General features: G+C 50.2%; 1 protein-coding gene across 6 annotated transcripts in view; it reads right to left on the bottom strand.

The window, feature by feature from the left end:
• Positions 1-14,427, bottom strand: part of TJP1 (tight junction protein 1) — a 211,729-nt gene that overhangs the window by 6,534 nt on the left and 190,768 nt on the right. For 4 of the 6 annotated variants that reach the window (XM_032469197.1, XM_032469198.1, XM_032469199.1 and 1 more), the window contains 7 exons: positions 11,607-11,957; positions 11,042-11,281; positions 9,529-10,404; positions 9,300-9,397; positions 7,917-8,144; positions 3,705-3,886; positions 404-878 (listed from right to left, as the gene is read on the bottom strand). In XM_032469197.1, the coding sequence (XP_032325088.1) occupies positions 404-878; positions 3,705-3,886; positions 7,917-8,144; positions 9,300-9,397; positions 9,529-10,404; positions 11,042-11,281; positions 11,607-11,957 (2,450 nt within the window). The remainder of the gene's footprint in view (positions 1-403; positions 879-3,704; positions 3,887-7,916; positions 8,145-9,299; positions 9,398-9,528; positions 10,405-11,041; positions 11,282-11,606; positions 11,958-14,427) is intronic. The other 2 variants (XM_032469201.1, XM_032469203.1) reach the window with 1 other exon arrangement.

Below are 14,427 nucleotides of genomic sequence, written 5' to 3'. Positions count from 1 at the left end.
GACACCTATGCCTTTGAGAGCCTCTCCAGATGTCCTTCACCAGCTGAAGGTTTGAGATTACGAGATGTGTGGATGGCTCAGAGTACGGGCTGTGGGGCGAGATGCCCAGGGGCTGACCTAGGTCCCCCCAACCCGGCCGTGGGGCCGCAAGGGAGCTGCAGCGCCAGCAGGGACGGGGACAGCGCCCGAGCACACACACTGCTAACTGCGCGAACTTCCCACGTGTCTTGTTCCCCCTGGAGAACCTTCTGGAGAATGAGATGCATTCACTCCAATGTCTTGGACAACACTGTTCAGCTTAAAGTTTCAGTTAAAATGATCATGAAAACCCCAAAACCACATCAAACTCACATCAGAGAAATCTCTAGGCCAAGAAAAAACCAAGAAAAAAGCAGACTCTTACCTCACGGGAACGGCCTTAGGCATGGTGCTGTTACTCATTTGGTATCTAGGCTTATCCGCGTGGGCCGAGAAAGTCTCCACTCCGCTGTCACACTCGGCGAGCTGCGCTGACCCCGGCGCCCTCACGACAGTTTTGGGAGACGCGGGGGCTTTGGATGCCAAGTCAGGTTTGTGTGCGGCTTCACCGGGCAGGAGGTTGTGGTTGAATTTAGGACTTTCAAACTTGCGCTCAAACGGCCGAGCAGAACTCGTGTAGGGCTTCGGGGTGAACCGGCTGTAGGCCGGGGTGACCGTTTTCTGAGCCTGCTCGGCCCCGCTGGCTGGAGCCTTGTCTGGGAAGCTTTTCTGGGAGTAGAAAGCAGACTGGGCACCGTCTTCTCGGTTCGGGGGTCTATAAGCTGCTGGCTTATTCTGAGACGGAGGCGGGTCTGGTTTGGGCACTAACGAGTTCTGGAAGTCCAACGACACGGAGTTACCTGAAGCAAAAACGTGTAAGTATTTTTAAAACTTCCTGAAAACAGAGTATGATCTATAAAAATACCAAACTACTATGTGGTACATATGAAGCTAATATAATAATTATACTTCAATAAAAAATAATACAGTAGATTGGATGGTTTGGAAAATAATTAGAACTCCATCTCTAACCAGCCGTAATGGTTCGTGAGATGGAAAAGAGCCATTGTAACAGGTGAAGAATAAAATCTACCCAGATGAGGAACTGAGTCATCTAAGTATCAACAAGTGATGCTCTGTGGGAGACCATGCGATCCATGATTCTAAACTAAGTTTTGGGGGATAAATCTTCAAATAATTCTTCATCCGTAAAAGAACAGAAACCAAAACAACCTCCTGACACAAGTTTCAACAGCCCTGAGGTCTCTCCTGTCCTAACCTATCCTGGTGTCAGAGTGAAGGCCTGGGTCTGGGTCAGCACAGCCTGAGGGACCCGGAGGCAGCAGGGACACAAGGGACAGTCCCAGCAGACCCTCCTGCTGCCCTGGAGTTGGAGTCCTGCCTCCAGAGACTGGCGTCAGAGTGACCCCGCTCCAATGTCCATGACAAATGAGGAACACAATGACAGATGTGGCCACGTTAAGAAAACCAGTACTACAAAACTCACCAGTTACAGTTTAAAAAGAATGGTCACAGATGGGGAGAAGCTATTTACATGTATAACTGATAAAACTTACAAAGACAACTATACACCCACAAAAAAGAATCAACCTAATAAGAAAATGGCAAAGACCTGAAACAGGCAGAAACACAAGGGAAGACTAGATTAACCACTCAGTATCACTATTAACTAGTAAATGCAAAACAAAAAACCACTGAATACCAATTCACATTCATTAGTTTGGCAAACTGAAGTCTGGTAATGCCAGGCACTGGCAAAGACGTGGAACAGCAGACACTTCCACATAGCGATCCTTTCTGACTTACAAGGGGGTCATGTCTCGATAAACCCATTAGAGGCTGAAAGTCAAAAAGGCCTTTAATTCACCTAATCTACCAACACCAAAGCTTAGCCGATCTCAAATGTGCACAGAACACTTAAAATAGCCTACGGTTGGGCAAAATCATCTAAGACAAAGCCTATGTTATAATAAAGCATGGAACAGCTCATGTCATCTACTGAACGCTGTACTGAGAGTGAAAACCAGAGCAGTGGTCCGGGTCCAGAACGCTGGGGAGCGTGTGGGTGGTTTACCCCTGCGGGCGTGGGGCTGACCACCACACATCACTAACCCAGAAGTAGAGCAAAGTTCGATTACGGCTTCTACTGAGCACGCATCGCTTCTGCACCACTGTCAAGTCGAGCCGTCTTAAGTCAGGGAGTGTCTGCACCGCTGGTCGCGGTGCAAAATAGTGCCACCTGAATTCTATGAAATAATTCATGAAAACATATCAGTGTCATACAAACTCTTTCAGAAACAAGAGAAAGAGGGAACATGTCCCAGCTCTCCTTTACGAAACTAGCACAACTTTGATATCAAAACCAGACCAGGACATCACAAGGAAAGGTTATAAGCCCAAATTCCTTGTGAACACATTAATGTAACATTTCACGGTAGGTAACAGAATAAAGGAGAAAAGTCCCGTGACCATCTTAGCGCAGTTGGCCCCCTGCACCACGGATGCAGGACCAGTGGACACGGACATAGCTGATGTGAGGGACTTGAGCAGCTGCAGATCTGGGAAGGCACAGGGGTCCGGGGACCAATCCCCTGCGGATACCGAGGGGCAGCTGTGCATGAAGAAAAAACACTAGACAAAATGCTTTCAGCAAACACAGGGACTAAGGGAACAGCCTGAATGTAATAAATGGCACCTACAAAACCCCTACCGTTAACGTGGTCAGGGTAAAACATCCGATCCTTTCTCCCCAAGATGGGAACTAGCAGATGTCTGCTCTCATCACTTCTCAACATTTTCCTGGATGTCTCAGCCAGTGCAGAAAGGCAAGAAAAAGAAAGAAAAGGCACAAGGTCTGGAGAGTAAAAACTTAAACTTTCTTCATCTGCAGACAGGATAGTGTGTAAAGAAAATCCTAACCCTGGACTGGACTCCTACATGAATAACATAAGTACTGCTTTTTCAGAGCGAAATGTCAACAGGAGACTGGATGAACTGAGGCATATTTTTTCCAAGTAACAAGTGAGAGGGGTGCTGGAGGGTGGAGGCATCGGATGGATGGCAGGGGGCTGTGGAGGGGGACTGAGGAAGCAGCAGGGGCAGACAGAGGTGCTGTCAACAGCGGAACCGGCCAGCTGCGCTGGCTGGATGGCAGAGGGAAGGATTCCATGGAAAGGGAGAGAGTGATGGAGGAGACAGAGGAAGACGAGGAAGGCGGGGATGAGGGGCGGGCAGAGAGTCCACATGGGGAGGAATGGATCCAGCTCAGAGAGACATGGGGAGACCAAGCACGCTCGAGCTGCGTCCCCTCCACAGTAGAGATGTCCTCACAGAACGCACGTGCGCAGGCCCAGTGCTGAGGGTACATGTGGCATGGAACCCGGCTGTCCTATATCCACGAATGAAGACGGATCAGAACCATCGTTTTTACAAACCACCGAGTGTTTAGTTTTGGACATACTGGTAAACAAACTCTACTTCCAGAAACTGAGCTGTGCTAATAAGTCAGAGTAAAATCTATGTAGCTAAAAGGCTCGTCTGATACAATGGTCATAACCACAAAACCCTGACTTTCTGTCCCCAGCCCAGAAGTGTCAAGTGTGTATGTTACACAACCCACCCCCCACCCGCGTCACAGCGGCTCCGTCCACCCCTGAACGCCCTACCTTCGCCGTGCGCCCCCTTGGCGTGTGCGTGGAGGCCGAGCGGCGGCCCGGGCTGAGGATGCTGGCTGTAGGCCTGGCCGTACTGGGCGGGCGGCGGCGGTGGCGGCGGGGCCGCCTGCACTGGGTCGTAGCGCTTCTCACCCAACGACCGGTCCGCAGCCTCTGCTTCGGGAGACTTTCCCCTGGGAAAACATGAAGAAAACACCAACCTGAAAACGGATTCATGTTAAGAAATCAATTCCCCATTCTTCCAAGTAGTCCTGAGTTTTTTAAAAAATCGAGAACTTCACAATTTCTTCCTATGGATATTCAAGCGAGTTCAGCCATCCAGTAAGTAGCGCAAGAGATGTAAAGACAGCACGGATATTTAAAGAATATTAGTAGAACATCCAGAAGATGGCAACCAAAGGCAGATGAAACTCTGGGTATACCTGTGATATTTAATAGTGCCATTTACAAAAAACAGTTAGGGTTGTTAGGTTTAACAAAGTCCTGCCAATATTTTGAAAAATCTTTACTGGCCCCAGTCTTGCTGAGACTGACTTCTGGTCTGTATCCAAGGTGTGGAGCGCTGGTTCGGGCACTCTAAGCACCACAGAGGATGTCACTGGCCAGGGCCTGGCACAATTTTAGTCAAGGGCTGGACAGTACATGTTTTCAGCCCCCTGGGACAGACGGAGTCTGCCATGGCTATTCACTGTCTGCCCAAGAGCAGCCAAAACCAACACTTAAGTGAAAGGGTGTGGCTGCACCCTAGTAACACGAGAAGAAACCGGGTATCTTTAACACGTGCCCTTGGTTTACCAGATCCACTGTTTAATAGTCGCTAGAGTAGCAAATGTTGCTTGATTTTGTCAGGGTCATTTAAATCCACCACACTTTTTTCAGACTGCCAACTGTGAATCTGTGCCACACAAAATTCACATGGAAGGAATCTGCAAAACAGACCCACAACTGCAGTGTGGCCACCGCAGGGCCCCCTAGAGCCCAGCTGCATGGGCCTCCTGCGCACAGACGGGGGTTGGGGGGGGCCCTGGGGTGGGTCAGGGGCTTCTGCCAAGGGGTCTGGTCTGGACTAGCTCATCATCCTGCTTTCGGGCATCCCCACTAGGCATTAGAGGTGATGTTGATGACGCAGCAAGGGACACCCAAGGGCCAGCCTTGCACGAACGCCCGTCTTATGCATGGCGCTGCTTCTCAGGCAGTCAGAGCTAGTGTGAGAGCCAAGAGACGGCCAGCACAGCAGGGAAATGAAGGAGCCTGGTCCATCTGACTATGTTTGCAGCACACAGGACCCAAGCGTCACTGTAAAACACCATCCCAAACTACATCCCCCCACCCCGCAGCACTTGGTCTAGACAGGAAGACCATCCCTGCTGTTGTGGGGCAAGCCAGGGAAAGGGCCGGCCCCCAGGAACATGGAACTGTGCCCTCTCCCCCCACCCTCTGCCTTCCCCCAGTGTTGCACAGACATGAACTGCACCGAGCAGCATTCTGAAGATGTGAGCGCCAGCACTGTCCTAGGAAAGGGCTGGGCACGAGGAACTCCAAGGGAAAACACAGGGGAGTGGTACAGCCTGGCAGCCCATAGGCACGGGCGGAGTGGCAAGGGGAGGGACGCAGGCCTGGGAAACAGGACCATGCACGGGGTCCTTTCCAGGGGTCCCCGTCATCACCAGCGCTACAGCCGAGCCCATGCAGGCTCACAGCCTCATCTGCAAAGCTGCGCTGCTCAACGCCCAGCCTCTAGCCTCTCCCACCCAACAGCGTCACCTGCACACAGAACAACCTCCCATCAACCTTACATTTGATTCTTAAAAAGTTGAAAACCACCAGCCAATTTATTTTGAGTCCTGGAAGTCTCACAGTAGCTGAGTCTTCAGGGGTAGATATTCTGCCCTGAAGAAGACAGCTCTACCTCTGAGCAGAAACATGTGCACAGACCCAGAGGGAGACCGCTTTCCTAGCCCTTCCTAGAACCCCGGAAGCTTCTGATTCGCTTTGGTGATGGTGGGAGTGCTGTCTCCTCACCTCCCTGGTGTCACTCCAGCTCTGCAGACTGTGAAACAGGTGAAACCTGCCTGCTTTCTGGGGCATGTGTCCTGTGCTAAAAGACTCCCCCTTTCTCCAACTCCGACTATTTTTGAGGTGTGTTTTTAAGTGGAACATAAGCATGTGTTATCTGGACGTTAGTAACTTGGTTACTTCTAGGGAAGGCACAGAGCCTACAGCCTCCTTCTGAGTCCTGACTGAGCCCCGGACTCTCCCCTCCAGGCCTCTGGGCAGTCACACCTCCCAGCACAGCACAACTGGGAAGAGGCCTGACCTCATCCTACAGGGGAAGGAAGCACGTCCTCGCATCCGTCCAGTCACTCCTTCTCACTCCCCGTACGCTCACAACAGCAGGCAGTGAACTCAGACCGAGTCCTGAGCGAGTTCACAGATGTTATTATCTACTTCTCTCCGAGACAACGTATCTCCTGAAACCTCTAACCGCAACAAGGGCCCCTCCCTGAGCACGGGAGGAAAAGGAGGGCAGCCCGCACGCCCGGCGTGCACCCGCCAGGATGAGGCGGCGTTCACGACCCCGTCTGCAGGGCACACGTCACAGACACATCATTCAGTCTTTCTGGAAAAACCAATCAACACAAGCCCAAAAAGGCCTTGTCATCCCATCCCCTGGCAAAACTTCCAACTTACTTTTTAGATCTAAATGTATCCTTTTAAGGCCATATTCTCTCTACCAAGTATGTAAAAGGATAAATAAAATCTGTCTTTAAACTGGACCCTCCCCCGACAGGTCTAGCAGCCTCAGTGAAAGTGGCCGTGAAAGGGCACAGCCTCAGCCTCCCCAAGGCGGCTCCCCAGCTCCAGGGGCCTCTGTGGGGCAGGCCCTCAACACCAGTGTCAGAGTCTGTCTGCTTTTGTATTTCTCATAAACTGCTTTCTTCTGTAGACAAAGAATTAAATGGATGTCAGTGGGAAAAGGTCTTTAAATCTTCTCTTCAAATGATGTCTTAGGAACAAAGTTGTTTTTAAAAATAAGTTTTTAACATTAGAGGTTTTAAAGTGTATTCTAGAAGAGTTTTCTCTCCATAGCAAATGACAAACGCTAAGTTCAGAGAGTCCCGAGCATCTAACTCAGTAAAACCCTCATGCTTTTAAACTCAGAGACAGAAGTGATCTGTGGTGGCTTTGTAATGTCTCAGCTTGGCTGTGCTGAACTCCAGGCCTAGTTATCACTCAAACACTATTGCAGGTCCCAAGGGAAATGATCAAGACAGGCCCTTTGCAAGAGAACCGAGTGGCTTCCGTGAGCTCAGAAACGGCTCCAAACGTCCCCTCCTACCCTGCAGACTTAGGACTTGCTCAGCCAGGCCCCACAACTGCATAAACCAATTCCTCGTGATAAACTCACATCTGTTTTCATTCCTATGGGTTTGTTTTGTGGAAGCAGGAACCCACCTGTGCCCGTGCGGTTTGGCAGCCTACTCTCAGTACCACGTTTTCTGTCACTTGGGGCTCAACTAGGGAGGAAGAACCAGGAGACATGAACCCATGTGACAAAACCCATGAGAGAGAAAAACAATAAAAAACTCAAGAGACCAGTACACAGGAAGGAGCAGCACGGAACAGAGAGGACGGCCGGGAGTCACGGAACGCGGGTTCGGCCCTAGCTTTGACCCCGGCTGAGGTGCTCGCTGGATCTTGGTTTCCACACATCCACCCCTGGACCAGAAATCTCTGATGTCCCTTCAAGCTCAAATAATAAAGGCCAAGTCTTTTCTTGCCTTGGGGGAAAAGCCCAAGTCTTCAGTATCTTCCCTCAAACAACGTCGCTCCCCAGCATACTCCTGCTCTTATATTTGAAAAACAGAAACAAAAGACTGAAGAGAACCAGCACTGGGACTGCCGCACAGAAGGGAGACAGTTTCCTCTCTCCTACCTCAAAACCGTTTGATTTTCACAACTTTTCTAATGCAAAAGCTTTCTGTATCTGACACTAGAGCTTAAGGACAAAAAAGAATCGCATATCCCAGAGCTAGAAAGTACACACACGCTCATCTCGCAGCCCACGGAAACCGCGTCCTACATCCTTAGCCATTCTCCGTCTAAAGACACTGAACTTCGCGTGGTTCACTCCACTTGACGCAACTGAACCTCTGTGTTTCATCTCATTTTTAAAAGGTGAGTCTGAAAGAAAGAACTCACTTGGAAGAGTAACTGGGAAAATGTGGCGGGTTCTGAGTGTGAACGGGCTTGGCAGGCTCCGGGAGGTGGCCGGCAGCAGTGTGCGCGGAAGGCTTGCTCTCAAAGCTCCTTCGATCAAAGTAGGAGAGCTGCTTCCGGTAATACTCCTCGTCCTCCTCGGGGTCGTAGTGATTTGACCGAACAATGTCTTCAGGTGGCTTCATCTGAGGTTTCTGAGGTTCTGGGATCCTGAGAGACAATGAATGATAAATGGAGTAACTTCTTAGACGTTAACTTTACAAAGAAAATGGAACGTGTAAATCTCGCCAGACCTTTCATGGACTGTGACCGTTCAGATCTAGCTGAGCAGTGTGACAGCCAGGGCAGACACCCCAAATCCCACGTCCACACACACCAGACTCAGCAGGCATCCCTCTCTGCTCCCATGAGTTCACTAAACAGGGAGCGCTTCCTGATGTTCCTACAGCAATGTCAGCACCAAGTGAAAACCGAGAGAACCTGCGACCTTTCCACCAGGATCCACAAGCGACCCTTGTATAAGGAGAGAGCTCTACACAGGAGGCATGGGGGAAGAAGTGTGAATTAAGGCACTGTTACGTATGCTCTGCTAGTAAATTCCAGAAAAACTGCATCGGAAATGGATAAACTTATATAGATTTCACACCAAAAAGGGGGGCTAAGCTTTCAGTCATTACAAGTTTGTGTGGAATAGCTCATTTGCTGATGATACTGGCTAAAGGAAACACCACCATAGTTTGTTTTCACGAGAAGCACCAGACATCACTAAAACAAGAGGAAAACGTACACGTCAGACAGTCGTCCCTCTATGACGAGCACAGATGTGGACGGATGGAACAGTAGACAAAGACTATACTCAAACCCACCAGTGGCCTGGCAGCAGTGTGGCCGGGCTGCGGCTCAGCCCAGCGGGCCAGGGCCCCCGGCTCTCCTGGGGGTTAACTCCTGCAGCCTCAGCGCCTCTCCCACGTCTCCCGTGCTCACGGAAGGAAGGCTTATCAGTCTGTCTCCTCACCCTGAACAGTGACAATTTGCATGGCTGAAAGCACTTCTAGAACTAAAAAAATCCTCCAAATGTTAGGGCCTTAAACATTTTGTTTATGTCGTTTGCTGGGAAAATATGTTTTCAACAGATGTGTTTATTGAAGAAATAACAGATCTACTGCAGAGGGTGGAAAAAAGCTCTTCACTGTCTCTCTGGAGGAAGTGCCCTGTCACTAGGAGAGCTGATCGACTGTCCCAGGAGAGGCGAGAGCCTCTGCCTTTCCTCTGTCCCTCTCCTCTTTGGGAAGAGGCCTGATCGCCAACTCCAGGGATCCGATCGCTGGTCGGCTCCCTGCCACAGGCACCACATTGCATACCCACCTGTACAGTGTCTTGTCCTGTTCACTGAACTGGCTCTGAGGCGTGGCTTTTGGACCAGTGACGGGAGCACCTGGAGGTTTAGATGCTACCTCTGGAGGCTGCAGAGAAATCAGAAAGACATGCCTCAGGGACAGATCATGACCCAACAGGCCTGGCTGGACGGGAGCGCCCAGAGTGCTGTCACCACCCGGCCTGCACCCAAGGCAGCAGGACACGGCCACGTGCTTACCTTGAAGCTGGAGGGTTGGGCCTCCTCCTTCTTGCTCTCCACTGACGCGGACCGCCTGTTCTCAAACATCCTCACTCTCGTGAGCACAGACTGCGGCTTCATCGCGGGGTCCTCTTCCTCTTCAGAGAGAACTGGGGGTGGAGGCAGTGGTTTGGTGTTTGCGGGTGGCGCTTCTGGCTTCTGCTGAGGGGCGGGGACCAGGGGTGGGACGACGGCAGCACCGTGGAGGGGCTCGTAGTGGCCCGCTTTGGAGGGAAGCCCTGGCGGCGGGCCTGGCTCGTAGCCCCGTGGGTACTGGTCAAAGTAGGGCTTGGGTTCAGCCGCCCTGGCGCCGGCAGCGGCGGGGTAGGGCTGCGCTTCTGGCCGGTACCGCCCGGGCCCGTCGTAGCCGGGGGCCGGCTGCTCCTCCTGCCGCAGGGCGGAGGCCCGGGAGGGTGGCTCGAAGCGTGCTCTGCCCTCATAGGGCAGTGGGGCCAGCTCCTCAAAGCGCGGGAAGTAGCCGCGTTCGGCGGGTTCTTCAGGGGGCGGCCTGGGGTCAAGGTCCCGCGGGTGCGGGCCGTCAAGGGCGGGCCGAGGCTGGCGCGGCTGCCTGTCATCGTAGTAGGCCCACTGCTCTTCGTAAGCAGGGACACGGTCCTCGTAGCGCAGGCGGGGGTCGTAGCTCCGCGGAAACTGCTCAGTGTAGCTGGAGGACTCGTATCTGTAGGTGGGCGGCTCAGGGTCTCTGCCGGCCTGTTTCTCCACGTATGGGCCTTGGGGCTCATAGCTCAGGTGGGGCTCCCTGTCTGGCCTCTGCCCGGGGGGAGCCACCGCCGGCGCCTTCAGAACAGGGTTCTGTCTCGTCATGTCCTCAGGGTAGGGGTCCTTCCTATACACCTGTAAAGAACACCCACATGTAAGGTCACAGGCTGGTCTCCCATTCTAGTTTACGTTAAGAGCCCAAACTACGCATGAATATGTAAAAATGATTATGTTCTACCATTTATTACCGGGACAGAAAGATTAGTGGAGGAAGCCAGCTTAAGTGAAAGCTCAAAATTTATAATGCAGGTAGGGGCTTTTATGTTTCAGCAAGTACTAAATGAAAAATGAGTTGAAGATAATCATTAAACTTAGAAGAAAATTAATGCACTGAACTGTTGATTTCGCTTGATTTGAACACTGAAAATAAAAATCATAAAGAAAATTTATGGACACCATAATTGACAAAACAAAGTTTACAATGGGTCTGAACTATGCACTAAGCAATTCTAGAGAATGGTGAAAACCAAAAGATAAAAACAATAAAAAATACCAAGTACAAATCCCACATAAAAGGCCTCCGTTTAAATGATCGGTGTACCACTGAAAGCCATGCAAACTACAGAACCGAGATGATCTGTGCTGATTTGAAAGCACGGCGCCGCATGAGCCCAGGGTGAGAGAGCAAAGGAGCACTTAGAGGGCAAAGCAAAAATGATCAGGTGCCAGATGGATGGAGAGCAACGAGTCAGTGCGCGCTGCACACGGGTACCTCTGCTGGGTCTACATGCGGCGACAATGACGGTTCTTGCGCTCTTAGCATTATGTGAGCTGCCTCTGTACTTGGTGCTCTTAAAGGATCGGCTTGTGCTGAGTGAGAGGCGGAGGGAGCAGGGACGGGCCCCTCCAGTCTGACGTGAGCTAGATTTACAGTGTGGTTAACGGCAGAGGCTGATGATGCTGGGTTTGTCTCAGGCGAAAGGTAAGGGCCTGGAGAGGAGGCTTCTGCTTTCTGTGAAGTGTTTAAAATATTTCAAATGTAGTGTTTCTGCTCACTGCTGACTCCCCACTGCCATTTTTGGTGGTTGACAGACATACAGCTCAAGTGTGCTGAACCACACAACTAGGACCTCATGCCCTGAATTTAAGAAAACTTCAGTATACTGCTATGTAAGTGAGCACACAAAGTTTAGATTAAGTCCTCGGTATTCTCAAACTGAAATTAAAGGTTAATTCTTAGTCTGGAGAAAGGACAATACATTCTTGAACTCAGTCAGCACATCTTAGAATTTCATAATGCACCTCTACCTACAGAACGTTGAATGCTTGCTGCTTACCTGTTGAGAGGCTGTTTTAAATCCAGGGGAGTCTATTCTATGAACTGGCTGAGGCTGCGCTTGTGGTGAGTAAGGAGGGTAAGTTTGGTTCTCGTGATGCATCCCCGAGGAGTCCTCTCTCACAGGCTCAGAGGACCGTGTGATGGCAGACTCCGGGGGAGTCCCCGCCTCATCGTTAAGAGTTTCATCTAGTTCTTGATCAGTGTAGGCCCCGCCTTCTGTGTCTGTGTCTTCATAGTCAGAGGTGTGTCTACTGTCCGTGCTATACATTGAGTACTCACTACCTGGGGCTGACAGGTAGGACAGACGATCGTCATGCAAATCAAGGTCATCGCTTGTAGCACCGTCCGCCTGGGGCAAATAAAAGTAAATTGACAATTTTATTCAGCAGTTCTTGAAGAGATGGCCTTTATTTCACAAGGGAGATTGAAAAGGACACTTTTCTTGGGAGAAATCACATCTGTTCTTGAAACTTCTGGTGAGCAAAGTCAAGGTGACTGCGCAGGCACACATGCAGACACACAGCATCCTCTGAGACCTGGCGGGCACAGCTGGATGAGGTCGGCCACGATGAATTGGACTCCGGAGCCTAGCCCGGAAGACAAGGAAGGGACCCTGGTGGCAGAGGGGTCGGTGGAGCCTGGCTAGTCACGAGCCTGTCGGCCCAGAGCCAGGGAAAGAGGAGAACACTGACAAACCTGCTCCCGGAGACAGACAAACTGACTGACAGAATAGCGCATGTGAGAATAACCACGAAAATTAACACCACTGCTCAAGCTGAGTAGGAACCAATCACTATCTCTACAGTATAGGAAACAACTAATAAACAAAGCGGTATTTGGGCCAAGAGCCTTTACAAAACACAACAGAAAAGTGTCACCTATGTGCTGGTTGTCTTATTAAATTAAGAATTTTTAAAAAGTATTTTTGACAGATGTAGCATCCAGTGGATGGGAGAAGTGCAGTTAGGACTGTCTTTCACAATGAATTAAGAGCTGAGGTAGCTTTCAGTCGGCACTGACCACCTTCTGAGTTGATCAGAAAGAAAATGAGCAGCATTTGAGGGGAAGAGACCACAGAGCTGCAGTCAACAGCTGTCACTGGACACAAACCTGAAACTCGTGCCTGGACTGGATTAAACAAAAGAGTCCCCGAAGACCCTGCCCGGACCCTGGGCCAGAAGGCACAAGAGCTTAAGGACAAACACAAGGTTCAAGGTGCCTGAACCGAGCGCCTCGCTTGCTCTTTAAAGAGCCCACCCCTGAGCACAGCCTCCTGGGTGGGACGGACCGGCCTCCCGGATGGGAAGGAGTGGCTTCCCGGGGATTCTGGCTTCCAGTGGAGCCACCTGCAGGTTGGGACACCGAGAATCCTGGGGCTCTGTTCTGTGTTATGGCAAAGTCTCCTGCTGAAACCTCAACGGCTTCTATGCTGATCTTTAACTATAATCCAGTAGCCAGCCAGGGAAACGCTGAAGGCCTTGGGGAGGAATAACCTGGAACTCACGACTACGGAGCCTTTGCAAAAGTGCGAGCTGTGGAAGTGAGCGAGAACCAGGGTTGCTTAGAACCAGGAATGACGAATGCCTGCATGTTAAGAAAGCCTCAGGATGGCTGTTCTTGGTTTGGTAGGCAGCATACAAGGCTGTATCAGATGCTGCAAAAGGAACTCTTCCTAGCAACTCGATCCCAAGTACTTAGCTCAGGGAAGTCAATGTGAAATGAAGTGGTTTTACTTTAAGAATCTATCTGGATAAAATAAATCTGAATGGAAGGAGCGGGCATAAATCAAACTTGATTTAAACTGGAGTAACTTTTTCTGATTTAAACAAGTTCATCAATCTATTCTAATAGTAAATGACCTATTAATAAAATTAATTAAAATGACGTATTAAAATTAATTTAAATGACCTATTTTCCTTACATAGAAAGTTGGGAGAATTAGACCTTTATTTTAAAATCCAAGCAAAGAAAGGAAGCACACAATATCACGAGGAAAAATCATAGAAAATTAAGTTTTGTGGATTAAAAAAAAAACTCTCAGATAAGTAGAAAGGTACACTTTGTACATTCATAAACTAGTATTATTTCAAGAATCACCAGTGAAAGCTCTTAACATTCCACCTGTTAAAGGCTGCTACCAGAATTGTGTTTTATAGAAGATGAGTACGGACAGGACTGTAATCCTTGTCAATCAAATGCCATGAAACTGAGAATCAGGAACAGTGTGTGGGTGTATGATGGTGTGTCGGTCTACCCCACCAGGACTTGTGTACCACGTGTCCCAGCTGACACGTCAGGTATGCTAGTGGTCTGATGAGCTCACATGCAGCAGCCACCCCCAGCACGGCTGTGACGCGCAACGGCGGGGGACAGTGGTCACCAGCCCTCAAGGTCAGCACTGTCACCCTGCCCCAGGTGGAGGGCGCGCGTGGCCTGCTAAGGGCACGGAGCATGCACTGCGCAGCCCTGCAGCCACAGCCAGGCAGAAGGGAAGACGGGCCATGCGGGGGCAAAACACAACAAAAATCCAGCTCACAAGGAGACAGAAAAAGCAAAGTAAAAACACACAGATGTTCTCCACCTTGCCTAGACTTTACAGTGATCTGTAAGGTAAACGACATGAAAAACGAAAGATTCTTTCCACTGTATACTTTGAGAAAATTAACTCTCCCAACAAAACAGGCAGGCTTTTCCCACCAAGGACTGCTACAAAACCAGAAAGGCTGACAACACAAAGTAGTCCTTTTGAAGCTGGCCATTTGGATGGATATAAAGTCAAAGTTCAAAGCCAAAAGGACATGCTGTGTTGTCTAACATTT

This window comes from Camelus ferus, chromosome 27 (assembly GCF_009834535.1).
Source record: "Camelus ferus isolate YT-003-E chromosome 27, BCGSAC_Cfer_1.0, whole genome shotgun sequence".
Classification (NCBI taxonomy): Eukaryota; Metazoa; Chordata; class Mammalia; order Artiodactyla; family Camelidae; genus Camelus; species Camelus ferus.
The sequence above is the reverse complement of the archived record's forward strand: the minus strand, read 5'-3'. Positions and strand labels throughout refer to the sequence as shown.